We start from the raw sequence: 17,998 nt of genomic DNA, 5'->3' as shown, positions 1-17,998 counted from the left end.
CCCTCATTTAAAATTTGTGAAAAGAAGCAGTGTTGGCTACCTCGTCCTCCTCCTCAGGGCCAGATTAATGTAGGGTCTATTGGAGCTGCAGCTCCAGGCCCCTACCTTTTATATAGGCCCCGGGTTGGCCATATTCACTGTTACCGCTCTTCTGTCACTTGTAAACACAGAAGTCTGGCTTCTATGCTCGCTTCCCCAGGCAGCACCCTCAGAACCTCCCCACACAGCGTGAAGGCCGGACAAGGAGGGACAGTTGGCGATGCATGGATGTGTTTATGGGCTTCAGAGACAGCATCCCATGTTGAATTAGGCATGCATGGCTGCACCCTTCCTCCTCTGGGTGCATGGCAAGGCACGGCCCTAAGGCCCTTCAAAATCCTCAGCACCAAGCCCATGATGCTGTTAATCCGGCCCTGGTCCTCCTCCACCGCCGCTTCCACCTACACCGCCCATAGGTGTGCGCAGCCTATTGCATTAAGGTGTGCACCCCAAAGTTGAAATACACATGCATGTGTTTGCCAGCAGGGAGAGTAATGTATCGGGGCCATGTACCTGTAGGCAAGGAGAAATAGAGCAGAGCAGGTCCCAGGGAGATCTTTCCCATCTCCTCACTGGCAATGCTATGTGCCCTAGGTGATTAGGGTGTGCCCAGGCACACCCAGCACACCCTGTGCGCACGCCTATGTCACCGCCACATCCACCACCACCTCAACCTCCCTCCTACTCCATATGGGCCTCGTCCTTCAGAGATGAAGAAGAACATTGTTTTATTTTTCTGTTTTTTTTTGTTGTTTTAAGTTATTTCCCTATCCACATTTGTTTGCAGAGCACTTGCCATGCTCTTAATTACGTTTTGCTGCCATTTGCAGCACTCTAGCCCTTTCCTTTGGTGTTTTAGAGCCATTTTAGTGCCTTAAAGTTCGGGTCCCCATTGACTTCAATGGGGTTCGGTGTCCGGGAAAAGTTCGGTAAAAGTCCGGGACACGGACCCGGACTTTTTTTTAAAGTTCGGCCGAACCCGTCGAACACGGACATCTAGGTGTCCGCTCAACCCTAGTAGAGACTACTCCAAACTGGCTATTATATTTTTACATTCCTTAAAATACAGTATGCCTGTACCACTACTTATTTAACAAATTTATTGTTTTCCTTTAGTGAATTGACTTCAGTGTCATTTTATGACTTATTTACAGAGTGTTTTTGCTTTTTGAGATAAATACCTCATTATGTATAATTGTTGTCCCATACTTACCTTAATTTTCCTTTCCTGGCATATCCTCATGTCAGCACAACATGGGTTAGTCCTGTGTAGGTTACCCCCAGGACCACCTCCAATAGCTAAAAAAAAAGACTCTCCCTCCTGATCCCCAGTGTTCCCAAACTAGATAGCGACAGGCCACCAGGGAGGGGAGAGTTGTGCTGACATGAGGATACGCCAAGAAAGTTAAGTTTTGGAAAAACAATTTTCCATATTCCTGGCTCACCTCACGTTAGCACACCATGGGTATTAACTAGTAATAAAATTGGCGGGCAAAAAAAAGGAACACCCAGCCATGATATGCTGCGTAATATGTAAAAAAATGTTATTTCTCGAAGTCAAAACGTTTAATTAGAGGATCTTCAGTCTACCTATGTCCGGTGAGAGACGACAAGGTTAGTCTAAAGTTATATGCTAACCCCCTATCCAACGCCGACTGAAAGAAATACAATACGTTGGGCAGAGAAGGAGTCTCAAGAAAAAGGTTGCGTTGGGCGAACTCTACAAATTTTCACTAAATACGTTCATATGTGAGGATGGTTGAAATCTTTTTGGCCTTCATCAATGTCTGTACTACCTGGGAGGGGAGCCCTTGAGCCTTTAATCAGGCCGATTCAACAGCCATGCCACTAGTCGTAGTCTCGCCGGGTTAGGGTGTTGCCACTGGTTCTGGGTCAAAAGATCTTTCTTGATTGGAAACAAGATTGGAGGGGCCGACAACATCTGTATGATCAAAAGAAACCAGAGCATCCTTGGCCACTGGGGAGCCACCAACACTGTATGGACTTTCTCTGCTCAGATTTTCATCAGGGCCTTTATTAGTAGTGGGACTGATGGAAAGATGTATACCATTGGAAAATCCCAGCAAATCGTAAAGACATCCTGTGCTAGGGCCTCTGCGCATTTGTGTCTGGCCATGAAAAGAGGAAGCCGAGTATTCTGAGGAGTTACCATTAAGTTGATCGTGGAAGTGCCCCATCTCCTGAAGAATGTCTTGAGGTTCTTCGGTTGGAATGATAACTCACTGTGTTCGGAAAAGTATCTGATCAGCTGATCCGCCAGTTAATTCTGGCTCCCTGGTAAATGGGCTGCTGTTAAATCCTGAAGGTGATCTTCAGTCCAAGCAAAAATGTCCGCCAACAAGTGAAGGAGAGTTAAACTCTTTGTCCCCCCCCCCTGGCAGGCGAGGCAGGCTACCGGGGTCCTGTTGTCCAATAGCATCTTGATTCAGGCTCCCTAAAGATCTTCCCAAAAAGCCTGTAGAGCTAGAAAGGCTTCCATCAGCTCCAAATAGTTTGATTGCCTGTGTTTCCCCTGACAGTGGGCTCCTCAGCCTCAAAGACTGGCATCCTAAGTGATAATAATCCAGTCTCCTGGATTGAGGGATTCTCCCCCACAATTCACCAACCTAGGTCTCAGCGTACTCCCTCTGGAATGTATATTTCTTGGTTCATGAATACTCCATCCCATTGGCTCAAGAAGGTAACCTGGAACTCCCTCATGTGCCACCTAGTCCATGGGACTACGGGAATTGTGACGGTAAACACCCCGATCAGGACCATTCAGTTCTTGGCTGAGAGAGAAGTAGATTTAATTGTGCTTAGGACACAATGGAGCAGTTTTTGAATCTTCCATTCTAGGAGATGAATCTATCCCTGACAAGGACAGAATATTACTCCCCAGTACTCCATTGTTTGGAAGGGACGGGGCTGGCTCTTCTGTTCACCTATTATCCAGCCAAACTTGTCTAAGGTCTGAAGGACCTGATCTTGTTGCTCCATGAGATACTGAGCAGAGTTTCCTAGAATAATAATGTAGTCTTATGTAAGTAAAGGTACATTCTTATTCCTTCCAGACGAATAAAAGAAATGATGGAGAGGACACATGAAGTGATAATTGTGGTCCCGTATTGCAAATCTCAAAAACCTTCGATGTTGCCTCCACATGGGAACATGTAAATAGGCATCTGAGAGGTCTTCCGAATTGAGCCAATTGTTCTTCTGGACCACCTTCATTATAGTCTGGAGACAGTCCACCTTGAACTGTCTATTAAGTATGTCAAATCCAAGACAGGCCTCAAGGTCCCCAAAGATTTTAGCACCAGGAAGATTGGGGAGCAGAAACATTTCTGTATTGGCCCGCAAGGACTTTCTCTTCTCAGGACACTTTGGCCACTGAGTTTTCACAAAAGAATCCAGAGGGTGGTGTATGATTTCTAAGGTGTAGCCCTTTTTTTTAGGGTGTTCAGGGCCCAGCGATCCATAAAGCTTACTGTCCAGACTCTCCAATAGGAACTTAATGTAACTCCCACCGGATGGGCCTGGATGGGTGTACCTTCAAAAAGACTTGTCACTAGCCTTGGCAGCCTGCCCTGTCTTAGATTTGATGCCCCAGAGGCTTTGCCTGCCTGGGCCATCTTGGTTGTTTCTTTTGGCCAGGCTGAGGGAGAAGAGCTGATTACCCCACTGTGACTCTCATGATTGCATCTTCCAAGATCTTTCTAAACAGTTCCATTGTACAGTAGGCTGCACAAGGCCTTAGGTTTTGAAGCTCCATCCATCGACCAATGGCAGAGCCATAGGGCCCTCTTTGCTGTAACCGCATTGGCCTTTGATTTGGCTAACATCTTTACCAGGTCCACTGAGACTTCCGTCAGGAAATCGGCTAATAAATTAAGCTCTTCCAATAGAGGCATCTATACCTGTGTTTAAGGCAGCCTCAGTGTTGGAAAGCCATGTCTTCAAGGGTCTGGACAAGGCAGTCAAAGCAATATCAGGGCATAGAGCTGACCCAACCTTTTAATATCTGCATCCCCCCCATAGGATCCTTGAAGGTAACAGAGTTCTCTAGTGGTAAGGACACATGCCAGGCCAACCGGTGTAAAGCTGCATCCACTCCTGATGGGGTCTCCAGAAACTTGCATCGGAAGCGAGCTTGGGATAACGTTTTGAGAGTCTGTTTTTTAAAATTTGGTCTCTTATCTGTCTTTTCCCACTTGTCATTAATTAAATAAATTATTTGATTTCTGGAAAAAGCAGAAAGGTAGGTCCTTCCTTTTTAGATTAGGAACAAAACCTGTGTATTTTGTGTGGCGGAAGTGACTAGCTCCCAATCCAGAACTTCCTTAATGGCTTCCACAAAAGAACCTACCAGATTAAAGTTGAAGGCCACAGGCCCAGTATCTTCTGGATCTGAGGATACATCTGATAAACTCCCTTCAGGTAAAGAGCGAGATGTCTTGGGCTATGTAATCTTATGGGAAGAGTGTCTGCTTGGGACTGGCCATGTCTTGGAGGCTCCCCGGTGCTGCTTCGCGTATATCATTTTTAAATCTTTTGCGTCCTCTTCTTTGCCTCCTGACACCCCTCTGAGACAGCTTTTACAGATTTGTTTTCCTGGTAAAGCTAGGAGTTTATAGGTCCAGCATAGGCCCTGCGTGGGATGAAGCACTTGCGTCTGGGCTGAGGTAGACGCCTGGACATCTTGTGCTTGCGGGTCAGAAGGAGAATGTGAGAGCCTCCGTGTGGATAATTGGGATCCATGAAGCTGTGGTAAAACAGAACGTTGGCAGGACCAATGCTTTGGGCTTCAGCTTTGTATCAAATATGGGAACAACAAAAATTATAATGAAGGTATACTGGACAGCCGCTGAAATATCTGGTGAATATTTAAAACGAACAAAGACACCAAGAGCAGTTTTGATAAAAAGCATAAAACAAAACTTTACTGGACATCAAAATACATAAAGCTTCTTACACATATAAGTTACCATAAACATTAACAAGACTCAAACATACATTCCTATTCCCAATATCCCAAAGAAAGGTCAAATAATACTTAACTCTGGCAACAGCTTGCACTCAATATCTGGAACAGGACAGTGAGGAGGTTTTTTTTCTGCATGCTTTCCTTCCACAGCTCCAAAAAGCAAACCTCTCTCCCCCATCCTAGTAACTCTATTTATAGTCCTGTATACCAGAGACCCCACACAGGATGTGGTCATTCCTTTTGACCACTCATAGGTTGTTTTGTAAATGATGTCAGCAAGACATGGTTGCACTTTCCTCAAAACCACATGGTCAATTGAATATGTGGCAGCCATCTTTACACGTGACGTCAAAGCTCACTAAGGTGTACGTTTAGTAAACTGAGAAGTTTTCTCTCAGTTCACTTCTCGGCAATTCTCAGAGAAAAATTATCAACTCTGGCACCCAGTTTAGGTGGTCGAGAACTTCAATTCCCAAAGGGTGATCAGAGGAGAATTTTTTTCTCTGAAAACGGCCGTGATCCCTGTATAACTGGGTGGACTGCCTGTAATCTCACGAGATTTTGTGAGATTACAGTGCCGCCAAGTTTTAAAAGTGAAACCAAAGTTTAAAAGCACTCGTAATGTCATGTTCTGACACATGAAAACTTACTGAATATCTATCGATCTATACACACACACACATATACAGTATACATACAGTGTATATACATATACACCAGTACATACAGTATATATATATATATATATACACACCAGTACATACAGTATATATATATATATATACACACCAGTACATACAGTATATATATATATATATACACACCAGTACATATAGTATATATATATATATATACACACCGGTACATACAGTATATATATATATATATATATATATACACACACCAGTACATACAGTATATATATATATATATATATATATATACCAGTACATACCGTATATATATGTATATATATGTATATATAGTATATGTATATATATATATATATATATATATATATATATATATACATACACCTATACATACATACCATATATACATATATATTTTTTATTTTCTTTATTTTGAACCCCCTGGTGCTGATATATAGGAAGAAAGAAGTCTTCTTCCTCTGATCACACAGCTTCTCCCCCTGATTCTCCACCTCTGAGCTGGAGAATCTGAAATGGAGATATTTCAGAATAACGGCTGTGTGATCTTCAGATCTCACTTTTCTAAACTGGCCGTTTGTGACAGAAACGGTCATGTACTGTGATGAGAAGAGAAGAACGTGTTCTCTGCTCCTCATCTCAGCAAACTAAACGGTAACTCATCAGAGATCAGTCGTGATCCTCAGGATCACGGCTTTTCTCTGCATATTAAAAGTACACCTAAACCAACTGTGGGTGAGAGATATTATTACACATGTATGGGAACATTTGTCTTAAACAGAGATGTATAGTAACGAAGTAGAACTACTTAAGTACTGTACTTAAGTACCGAAATGCAGTATCTGTACTTTCCTAGAGTAGAATTTTTTTCTCCTACTTCTACTTTTACTTCACTACATTTTTTCGATGATTTCGATACTTCTACTCAAGTATTTTTTTTTTGTGCTGCATAGTTACTCGTTACTTTTAAAAAAATTACCACTGCCAGAACAGTAGATGGCAGGTTGCATAAAGCTCAAAAAAATGTGTATAATGTCATTTGTAAATCAGCGCATACGAAAATAAAGGCTGTGTATAATAAAAGCTGCTATACCAAATCTTTCCAATAAAAAGAAAATATGAAACAAACAAATAAATGGTGCTACAGCGCTTAAAGTGCATCAAGAAACTACTAACAAACACAGGTTAATCATTTGAATAAATCATTTGAAATAATAAAAAACAATATGATGTTCAAACTTTTGACTTCTTTCTTTAATAACTACATAACACAGTACTTGTACTTCTACTTTCAGTACTTGAGTAGAAATTTTTTTTTCAAAACTACTGGTACTTTTTACTTTTAGTACTTAAGTAGCAAATTTTTTGAAAAAACTACTTGCAATACTTAAGTAAAAAAAATGTTGAATACTTTAGTACTTCTACTTAAGTAACTTTTTCTGCGAGCACTTCCACTTCTACTCAAGTCACTTTTTGATCGAGCACTTGTACTTTTACTCAAGTAGAAATTTCGAGTACTTTATACAAGTCTGGTCTTAAATCAGTTAAAAATATCCACAACTGATACAATCCACCTTTTGATCCCATACATAGGCAATAATTACAATTCATACATTTCTACTTCTTGTTGGGGTCTAGCGTTCCTTAAGGCTTTTTTTCCCCTATACACATCATGCACATCACACAATTCATAGTTACAAAAATATGCCGACAACATGCACAAGCTAATTATTTTAAGCATGTACAATGTGTATGCAATAAATATCCTAACCAGTTACTCAACTTCTTATTATGGAGATGGACTGTTTTCTCCAAAATCCTCAGATCAAGTCTAAAGCAGACATGTTGTTCCTTTTGTGTTCCAAAAACAACTATCCTAAATCTATCTAAACACGTTTGTTTCAACAGTCCTAAACGCCACCTCCCCATACTTCTTGTTCCCCTGTTTAGCTCCTAAACCAATTGTACTGGTGTATTTGCATATCAATGGCGGGGGCAGGGGTGGGGGGGACCTAGCTTCTTAACACAAAATCTACCTAACAAAAACATTTGCTAAAAAAAATTATCAAACATCTTTAGCAACACATTCCACCTATTGATTTTTATAGAATTCTCATATATCTCTTAAAGCCTTTCTCCAGGAAAGGGTGAAATAAACCCCCAGTATTGTAAATGGGAGGAAAAAAATTCCCTTTTGACTGGGCAATCAGACAAAGTCCCTGGAAGCGGCAACATTACTTTGAGCAAGGTTAGCAATGTCCTTGGCAGTCTGTGGAAAGAAAATCCCAAATGATGAAAGTCCCTTGTGCTCCTGGTCATAATGAAATGCTCAGATGAAAGTCCACTCCAATTCAACCACCATCAGGAAATCATCCACATCTTCCTCAGGCTCTCATCCAATCTTCTGGTCTGCCTCATCCCATATGGCTTGGTCATCTGCTCTGCCTGCTCCATTTCTCTATGCTCAGTACCTTAAAAGAGTAAGAGACAAACCAGATTATATGTTCCTTCCACCTGTGCCAAAAAGACATAGCTCACTTCACACATTTCTCAATCTGCCCATTTTTAGACTGCAGAATTGTTGTAGGGTGCCCACTGTTGACTTGTAACACTTTTACGGAAAGGCATTGACTTCCAACGAAACAAATAAACTTGCATGTCTCTCCGTGCTGTCCTTGGGAAAACAGGCCTGCTGTTTTCCAGTCTTTACAGCATGGCACTCTAGCAATGTGTCCCATTAATGTGACTGAATCTACCATTCCCAACCACTTGCTTCCACTTCTTAAGCAATGCTGGTGTAGGAATCCCATCTATTTCCCCTCTAGGGACCCTCACCCTAAGTAAATCAGTCCGCATTTGCCTCCTGGAGACCATAGGCCTTGATTTCCTTGTATCTGACTCCATTTGGCCATATCTGATCAGATCCTCAACTTTCCGCTTAAGGGAAGTAACAGTGCCACATGTCCTACTTTTGCTTACAGGCTTAGGGTCTTTGACCTTTGTTAGGGCATCATTAACCACTTAAGCCCCAGCCCTATTTCGGACACTTTTTGTTTACAAGTTAAAACCAGTATTTTTTCCTAGAAAACTACTTAGAACCCCCAAATATTATATATATTTTTTTAGCAAAGACTCTGGAGAATAAAATGTCGGTCATTGCAAAATTTTTTGTCACGCGGTATTTGCGCAGCGGTCTTTAAAACGCATTTTTTTGGGAAAAAATTTGAAAAATCACATTTCACTGCATTTTTTTTTTTTGCATACAGCCGTTTTTCAAATTTGCCGCCTTTTGCAGCACAGTAACCCGGAAGTGACGTCATGGACGCCGCCTCCGGGTTACGTCATCGGAGACCCGATCGATGCCGTTTCCAGCATTCATCGGGACTCCATTTAGCCGGCGGACGTGCCGGCTGGGTGCTCGGGGCTCCCGGTGGGACGGGAGCCCCGGGCAAAGCCACGGAAGGCGGCGGGAGGGGGGGGGGACGTCCCCTCCCGCTCACCCGGGTAACGATCGAGCGGCTCCCGAGCCGCATCGGTCGTTACCGACGGAAAGCCGACCGTCGGCTTCAAACCACGGTACCGGGATGATGCCTCTAGCTAGAGGCATCATGGTATAACCCCGCAAAGTTACCTGACGTATGGGTACGTTAGTATGCGGTAAGTGGTTAAACATGCTTATGAAGGCTGCACACCGCTCATTAAAATCTTCAGCTCTGCCTACAAAGATTGGAACACACTTCAAAACCACTGCAGGTTTAAATGCCCTATTTCCTAAATCATTCACTTTGCTTGCAGTGTCTTTCAAACACTCGGTCACCACTGCATGCTGCTCCTTGAGCTCAGTTTGGGTATACCCCTTTACCACTTCATTCAGTTCATCACAAGCAGTATCCCGCAAACCATTCGCTCCACCATGCTCTTAACCATGCTCACAATTTATTTTCCTTTTTCTGTGATTATTGGACGTGCCTAACACTCATCCAAATCATCACTATCATCAGAATAGGACACATACTCATCATCTGAAGACTGGAGCATGTCTTCAGGATTCCTTGTGGGATGTGCAATCATCGCTCTCACTTTACACTTTTCCTTGAAGGCAACTACATAACATGCATTACTTCACATACATTCTTTAGTCATACCCAACATATCTTTCACTTTCTGCAACTTTTTCTCAAGGTCTTCATTCTTCTGCACCTCACAGCAAAGGGCCTGCACGACTAACCACCCAGTAGTGGCAGCAGCTTTCCGCTCCTTCTTAGAATATACACTCAAATCTAAACGCAAAACCTGGGTACCAAGTTCAGTACCAAGGTCTGAATATATTGGAGCAGCAAATTTAATCAATTCCTCTGCAATGGGTTTCCAGTACCCAGAACAGACCAAATGTTGGAATCGCTCCATAGTGAGAAGCTGATTCATTCTCTCCCGCTCTCTTGCTTTTTTTTAAACAGAGTATGCATCTCTACTCTCAGGGGGAACACAAATGCAAAAACAACAATCGTAATCTTTATGTATTGTCCTGGCTCAAAGTGACTGTGCTTAGGGCTTATTCACTAAACTGCTGACTCAGTCTTGCAGAAATTAAATGAATACTCCTCATGCACCCTCTATAACACAATATTTCATCCAAATATTCTATATTTAGTGGCCATGCAGTATCCTGCCGACTACGCCAGTTGTATCAAATGTGGGAACAACAAAATTTATAATGAAGGTATACTGGACAGCCACAGAAATATCTAGTGGATATTTAAAATTTGCAAAAGACACCAAGAACAGTTTTGATAAAAAGCATAAAACAAATTTTACCGGACATCAAAATATATTGAACAAAATTATAAACGCAACATTTGTTTTTGCCCCCGTTTTTCATGAGCTGAACTCAAAGATCTAAGAAAACCGGGTTTTATCCGTGAAGAGAACCCCTCTCCAACGAGCCAGATGCCATTGAATGTGAGCATTTGCCTACTCAAGTCAGTTACAATGATGAACTGTAGTCAGGTCGAGACCCCGATGAGGACGACAAGCATGCAGATGAGCTTCCCTGAGACAGTTTCTGACAGTTTGTGCAGAAATTCTTCAGTTATGCAAACCAATTGTTGCAGCAGCTGTCCGGGTGGCTGGTCTCAGACGATCTTAGAGTTGAAGATGCTGGATGTGGAGGTCCTGGGCTGGTGTGGTAGCACGTGGTCTGCGGTTGTGAGGCCGGTTGGATGTACTGCCAAATTCTCTGACTGAAATTTGGCTGGTTCCTGCTAAACAGGCAAAATTTCAATATGTGTATACTCACCTTAATAAAAGTGAGGAAAACACTGCGCTATCTATCAAGTGAAAGCTTGGAAAAATTGTCCAAAAATTACGTAGAGAAAGGGGTTGCTTGTTCCTGCCTGTAATCACTCTGTTTACTATAAGCTGATTACCTGCGGATGTCTGTAAGTGGTTTTACCACTTTTAATAAATCCTATTGAAGCAGTTTTACACTATGTGTGCTCACTCTGGCTTGTTTTTACATATCGGTGTGCTGCCGGGAGACAAAGCAATCATAATCCAGAAGTATACAGATACAGCTTGACTGACTATCCCTCCCGATTGGACCACTTTCTCCCAGGAGGATCATATGGCCTGTTAGACCCACTTACTATAAGGTATCTGGGTGAATTTATTTCTGGTGAGAGCATATATCTTCTATATTGGTGTTGGGTTCTTTCTCACTGACCATCACTGAATTTTGAACACTTCAGTCTCACATTTGGTTTTCCAGTTTTCTTCATATTATCAAATGAACTATGGACTCACTCATGGTTTGAATGATTCACTTTTTATGTTATTGATTTTTACATTTATATGTATAATCTGTTCAATAATTGAGCGCTGCACTTTTTTCTCTATATACTCACCTTTAGATTCTAAGCTCTAATGAGCGAGGCCCTCTGATTCCTCTTTTATTAAATTGTATTATAACTGTACTGCCTGCCTTCATTTTGTAAAGCGCTGCGCACCAGGCCTTGCCATGTGGCCCTCGCACCCAGTTTTGCAGCTTGAACGTGGCAGAACTCCATTTCCCTACCTCAAAACCTGCTCTCACTCTTCTGTACCCTGCTGTCGCATGTAAACACAGAAGCCTTCTGAACCCTGCACTCTGTGCACAGTACACCCCTAAACTCTGCTCTCTGTACATAACATACTTCTAAACTCTTGTAAATGTACGATTCCCAAAAAACTTTTAGTTCGGTTTAGTCATCATCCCGAGAAAGATTCTTCATATATTTATTATTTTTGTATGTTATCAAACTTTTCAATAAATTATATAAAACCTATAAACCAATGTATTAGCCTATAAAGTCCCATACCCTTGACCTGAGGCACCAACTCCCCTTCAAAAATACTTCTAAACTCTACATGTAGTGTAATCCTGAACTCTGCACTCTGTACATAACACACTTCTAAACTCTGCCCTGTGCACGTAGTGTAATTCTGTACTCTGTACATAGCGTACCCCAGATACAACCGGCCCTTTGAGGGCCACCATACTGCTGATGTGGCCAGCAATAAAAATTGAGTTTGACACCCCTGCTGTATAATAACAGTAATAATAATACCCAATCATGTGCATGAAGAATAAGAGAACAGCATATTTTCTTGCACATGATTGGATTAAAGTAGGTGGAGCTTCACCTCATTTACTGAACTCGGGGGGAGAAATATAACCCATCCACAGTGCAACTTCTCTTGCAAAGTGAAGAGTCATATTTGAAAATCAACCCCACTGTGTGCAGGCAAAGGTCTTTTGGAGATATAGATTTAGGGGCATGACTAGCTCAGACTCCCTGCTAATGTCTTCTCCAAGAATCTGCTACATTTTTAATTAAATCTGGTGATGATGTCACAAAGAGCACATGACCACTTAAAGGAGCATATACAAATCTTTATATGAAATACAATGATCCAAAGGTGGAGCTGCATGCTAGTAAAAATGGCAAAGTCACATCAGCTAGCAACAAACCATACCCATCATAGTTTTAGAAGATATGCTGTCCTTATTGTGAAAACAAAAGAAACAAAATAATACTTTCAGAAAAATATGGGTAGGGGTATACAGTATATTTCTTACCGTGTGCAGCCACTCCTCTTAAAATAGAATTTCCGGTTTAATTTGACTTTAAAACATTTGTTTGGGCCAAGCTAGCCCAAACAAACTTATTTTATTACATAAATATACAGGGTGCCCTTGAATATACTGTAGTGGTGTTAGCTACATAGAGTAGGAAGCACTGTGTTCTGGCAGAGGTACAGGTGACTTCTCATTTGCTCCTGGAATCATTCAGAAGAAATGTATTAATTTATATTGTTAAATTTATTTTTATTTTTATCAATGAATACAAGACTTTGTCTGATTGGCCAAGGTGGAGAGGTGGGTGGATGACATCACAATTTCCACTGCCGTCAATCACAGGAAGTCTTGTATTTATTGATAAAAATACAAGGTTTCTCCTGATAGGTGGAAAAGCTTTCAGTCAGACTCAAAGTCTGATGGGAAGCCACCCTAACCACTGCAGCAGCTGCATAGTTATGCAACGGAAATAGTTGGCCCAGATTAACTATTTAAATCAAATTAAACATGGAATTAAACTTTAAGCATGTGACCTTTAAGTAAGTCAAAATGAGGGTGAATTGTTCAGCTCCCATAATGCACTGGAGGCTTTTCCAATTGATCAGAGGTTGTGCTGTCAGTAGCCATAGAGGTGGGTGCAGAGTGTTTAGAGGGTGTTGGCGCCACTGAGCTGTGCATTTTCAAATTTGTTGCCCTTTGTTTAGACATTCAAGGTTCCAAACAGCTCACAAAAAAACATAAGAACCATACAATAAATGTATTCTGACCAGCAATCATTGTCCCGGTATCATTAGTAAATTTGCAGAGATCCAGCTGTTTGTAACAGACCCCAGAGTGATGAAGGAAGTGGATATGTCCCAGTAAATAGAATGTTATATAGACTAGTACATTATATCTTTAAAGGATTTGAATGTCCACCCAAACTGAGACAGATATTGGTCTGTCGATTTCTTCTTCTGGCTGCTTATCTCACAGGGACTCTAGCAGAAAATGATCTGTACTCAGGTACATAGCCCCACCCACTTGTTAAACCTAGTATGAAAGGGGTATCACATTTTTTGGTAGATTGACCTTGTAAATCATTCACCAACAGGACCAATACGTTTGGTCTGTGCAGTACAGGTGGACATCAATATAAATATCACCTTAACCGCTTCCCACCCGTAGGATGTCATATGACGTCCTGGACTTTGAGTAGAGATATCTGAATGATGCCTGCAGCTGCAGGCATAATTTAGATATCAGTCTTTTCTGCCAGGGTTCCCCTGCAATGTAAAAATAATCATAGCAGCTGTTGAGCAGCTTGATTGTTTTTATAGGCGGCGGTGGTGCTCTACCAGCTCGCCCGTGCGATCGGCCGGTGGCAGCCATATACCATAGAGCTGACCAAGGATCAGATGGAATGCACTAGTCTGCCATATAAACACTTAATGTAACTCCTTATGTAACAATATTTGTCCAGTTTGCTCAGAAAATCTTTTCTCTATACAATAGACAAAGGAGGAGACATCAGTCTGGTCTGATGTGCGAGGAACTTGATTTTATGGAGAAATTGCCATTTTGTTTACTGCAGGATGGGCTGAGAGTCTCCAGGAAGAGTTTTCGGAAAGAAGAGGAGACCACGTTATAAAGGACAGGATTCACAGCTGAGCTAATGTAGAAGAGAGTGTTGGTCAGCATATAGAAGTAATGGTAAAACGTGTAGAGGAACCTACAGGAAGAGAGCAACATGACAGTTATATGGGTTTTTATAATAACATACAATAACTCACAGTAGCAAAACCAATACTCTTTTATCAATGTGACATGGCTAAACATATACATACTTATTGCATTACCCCACTACACTTTCATTTAGGCACAAGTCCAGCCAAAACATTTTACTTTGTTTCCAATAGAACAGGAAAGGATTGAAGCCTCTGTGGGGTTTTCATTGCTATCAGTCTTCCTATTGGTAAATGATAAATGGCTGATTCACCTTTCTAACCACCTTCTCTGTTCAGACTTTGAATTAGAGAGAGATGGTCTGAATACAAACAGCTTCTGCTCTGCTCTGTAAACTCTGTCACCTCTAATAAATGTTTATTTGTAAATAAGCATTTAACATAAAAAATATATATATTGTTTAAAAACGTATAAATGTGACAGGTGGTGTTACAGAGAAGCCAAACATCACATGTGAAAGGAAGCAAGATTGAAGCACTGCAGTAAGGAGGTGGCGCAATTGGTGACTGTGTTAGCGGCATAGAGTTGGTCCTAGGATGACATTATAGGATATCTGGCTTCCCCTCTGTGTTCCTGTCAAGCCTTTGAGTGTCTACTGTCAGAATTTACAATTTTGCCAGGTTCTGGTAAGCGGCTTTCTTTTTGGTGTAGGATTAGCACCTGTGGTGGACTTTACATTTTGGATTTCACTATATATCACATTCTTTACTGATTTTTTGGACTTTATCAGAGACTTTATTTATTACACATATTTTCATACTTCAATTTGCCATTGTATTAATTGTGAACTATTTTTTTTTATCATATATTTGATGTTTTGATCACAATTTTTGTCTAATATTAGTTGTGATTTATGTCAATTTGATTACATATATTTGTTTATCATTAGTGATTTATTACTAATCACATATGGTTTACTCACTTAGCGCAGCTTGTTTATTAATATAGGTGGTGTTATTCACCTGACTATGCTGTGGAACAAATGAAATAGTCAGTTATGGGTGAACACTTATTATATCTAATGACACTTACCCAGACCACTCATCATCTGGGATATAGCAGAACATTAGTCTTCTGGCATGATACGGTAACCAACAGACAATGTAGGCTATCACAATGGCTCCTGTGGGTTAGAGAAGACATTTTGTTAGACAAGATGTTGTATGACATGAGGCATAAAAAGATAACCAGGGGGGCTACTGCTGGCCTATATAAATCTGTCACAGACTAGGCTACCCCATTGAATCATATAAACTCTTCTGTTTTATTGATGTAACAACATGTAAGAACTCATGGCAACTAATTGATAATTAGCATTATTTAATTTGTCTTTCCTAACAAGAATCGTGTATTATGATCACATCAACAGCACACTGGCTCAGTGGTTGGCACTTCTACATGGCATGATAGCACTCCTGCATGGAGTTTGCATATTCTCTTTCTGCTTGTGTGGGTTTTTCGCTGGGTACTCATGTTTCCTCCCACCAGGGCAGCCATCAGAAATTTTGGGGACCCTTACACCCTCTCCCCACCCCCAGGCCTGACCACCAATATTCCCCAGGCCCTCTGGCCATCCTATCCTCTGGCCATCCTACTAAATCCACCTACTGGCCACCATTCCATCAAATCCACCCACTGGCCATCCCACGGTCGTGCACACAGACCCCCCCCCCCACCCATACTTGTACGCACTTAGCCACCCCTCTCATCTGTGCACACTCAGCACCCTCTGACACACACAGAGCACACACACACACACAACACATACACACACACATGCATACAACACACACCACACAGACACCACACATACCACAAACACCACACACACATGCACACACTGAAACACAAAACACACACACACACAACACACATACACACCCACACAAACACAACACAACACACCACACATACCACAAACAACACACAATGCACAACACACACAAACACAACACACACACAATACACACGTACAACACACATGTACACCACACTCAACACACATGCACACCGCAAACGCACAGCTCTGCCCCCCCTGTACACAACTCAACACACACATCTTCAACTTGTAAAGGAGGTCTCTGCTGACTATTCTGTTGTGAATGAATGAAAGCCACGCCTCCTGGCCTTGCTCGGCGGTCAGGCCCCTGGAGATGCCAGGGCCCTCGTCTGTGTATTGGTTGTCCTCCCCCTGATGGCAGCCCTGCCTCCAACACTCCATATTTATGCTGGTAGTGTAACACATGGCAATGTTACTGAGTTGCAGAGCTTTATTTGTTCACAAAATGGCAGTGCCAATTGGTCTTGCATATCTGTCACTGGATTTCAATTGTCAAGATTGATCTGGGAGATGTCTTGAAGAAGGATCCTTACTACAGTGGTAGGGTGCAGGAGAGACCCTATAAAAGTAAAAGCCTGTGAAGGAGTCGGGCAGCTGGATGAAGTGCGCCAATTGGGAAGGAGTGATAAAGCCGTGCTGTAATGAGCTGTCCTGGGCTGAGCCGAGCTGTGCCTGTCTGGACTGTGCTGAGTTGTGCAGTGTTGGACTGCTGTGCTGAACAGGGGAACAAGGAGGCTGATTTGAGTGCGAGTACCTGCACTCCAGACGCTGACCATGATTTGCTTTCCACCTGCCCCCCACCCCCCCTTTGCTACATAATATCTTAGTCACTATACCACCAACTACCCTTTAAACTCACCTCACTTTCTGCCTTACCCAACTAAGGAGTTTACCCACCTAATGAGCCTAACTTTACCCCAGACTGTTGTTGAAGGCCATCCCCTAGAGTCATCTTCACCTTTTCTGTGCACCAACGTTTAAAGGGCCTAAACATTGCAAGCAGAAGCTCACCTTGAAGACTGTCAATGTCACTACATTCCTGTAGGCAGAACTGGGTTGCTGGTAATAAGTTCAAATCTTGCTCTGGGGGCATGCATGCCTGCTTGCTCCTAAGCTGCCTCTATGTGTCTATAAGACAAAAAGAGTGGGGAATGGCCCTGCTCCCCCTCTCCTTCCACACTATCTGTGATTGACAGCAGCAGGAGCCATTAGGTCCCACTTCTGTGTCTCGTCTTGGCCAAAGAGGAGGGAGAGACTTGAGAGAGCCTCTGCTCTTTTGCACATCGCTGGATCAGGATTGGGCTCGGGTGAGTATTAGGGGGGTTGCGGGAGGAGCTGCTTACTGAACATGTTTACCTTCATGTATAGAATGCATGAAGGTAAAATCCCTTCAGCCTTTACAACCACTTTAAGTGCAAATGCACATTTTGCTCACTAGTTCTGGGGAATTTTGGAAAATTTTGAAAAAGACATCTGTATACCTGTTATGCTCCTTCATAATCTTCCACAGATACTTCCAAATATAAAACTTTATGTATCTGCATTTGAGTACTGAGTATTTGTAATCAATTGACATATCTCTTGTATATGGGGATTTGTGAGAAGTGCAATTTATCATT

At 42.0% G+C, this 17,998-nt stretch overlaps 1 protein-coding gene across 1 annotated transcript in view; it reads right to left on the bottom strand.

The window, feature by feature from the left end:
- Positions 1-14,172: 14,172 nt before the first annotated feature.
- NTSR2 (neurotensin receptor 2) overlaps positions 14,173-17,998 on the bottom strand; it is a 117,691-nt gene continuing 113,865 nt past the window's right edge. The window contains exons 3-4 of the mRNA XM_082252226.1: positions 15,572-15,662; positions 14,173-14,525 (exon numbers count right to left, since the gene is read on the bottom strand). Coding sequence (XP_082108352.1) covers positions 14,324-14,525; positions 15,572-15,662 — 293 coding nt within the window. The 3' untranslated portion in view covers positions 14,173-14,323. The remainder of the gene's footprint in view (positions 14,526-15,571; positions 15,663-17,998) is intronic.

The sequence above is a fragment of the Pelophylax lessonae genome (genome assembly GCF_965119305.1).
Source record: "Pelophylax lessonae genome assembly, chromosome: 3".
Classification (NCBI taxonomy): domain Eukaryota; kingdom Metazoa; phylum Chordata; class Amphibia; order Anura; family Ranidae; genus Pelophylax; species Pelophylax lessonae.
Note: the sequence above shows the minus strand (reverse complement) of the source record. Positions and strands in the feature narration are given on the sequence as shown.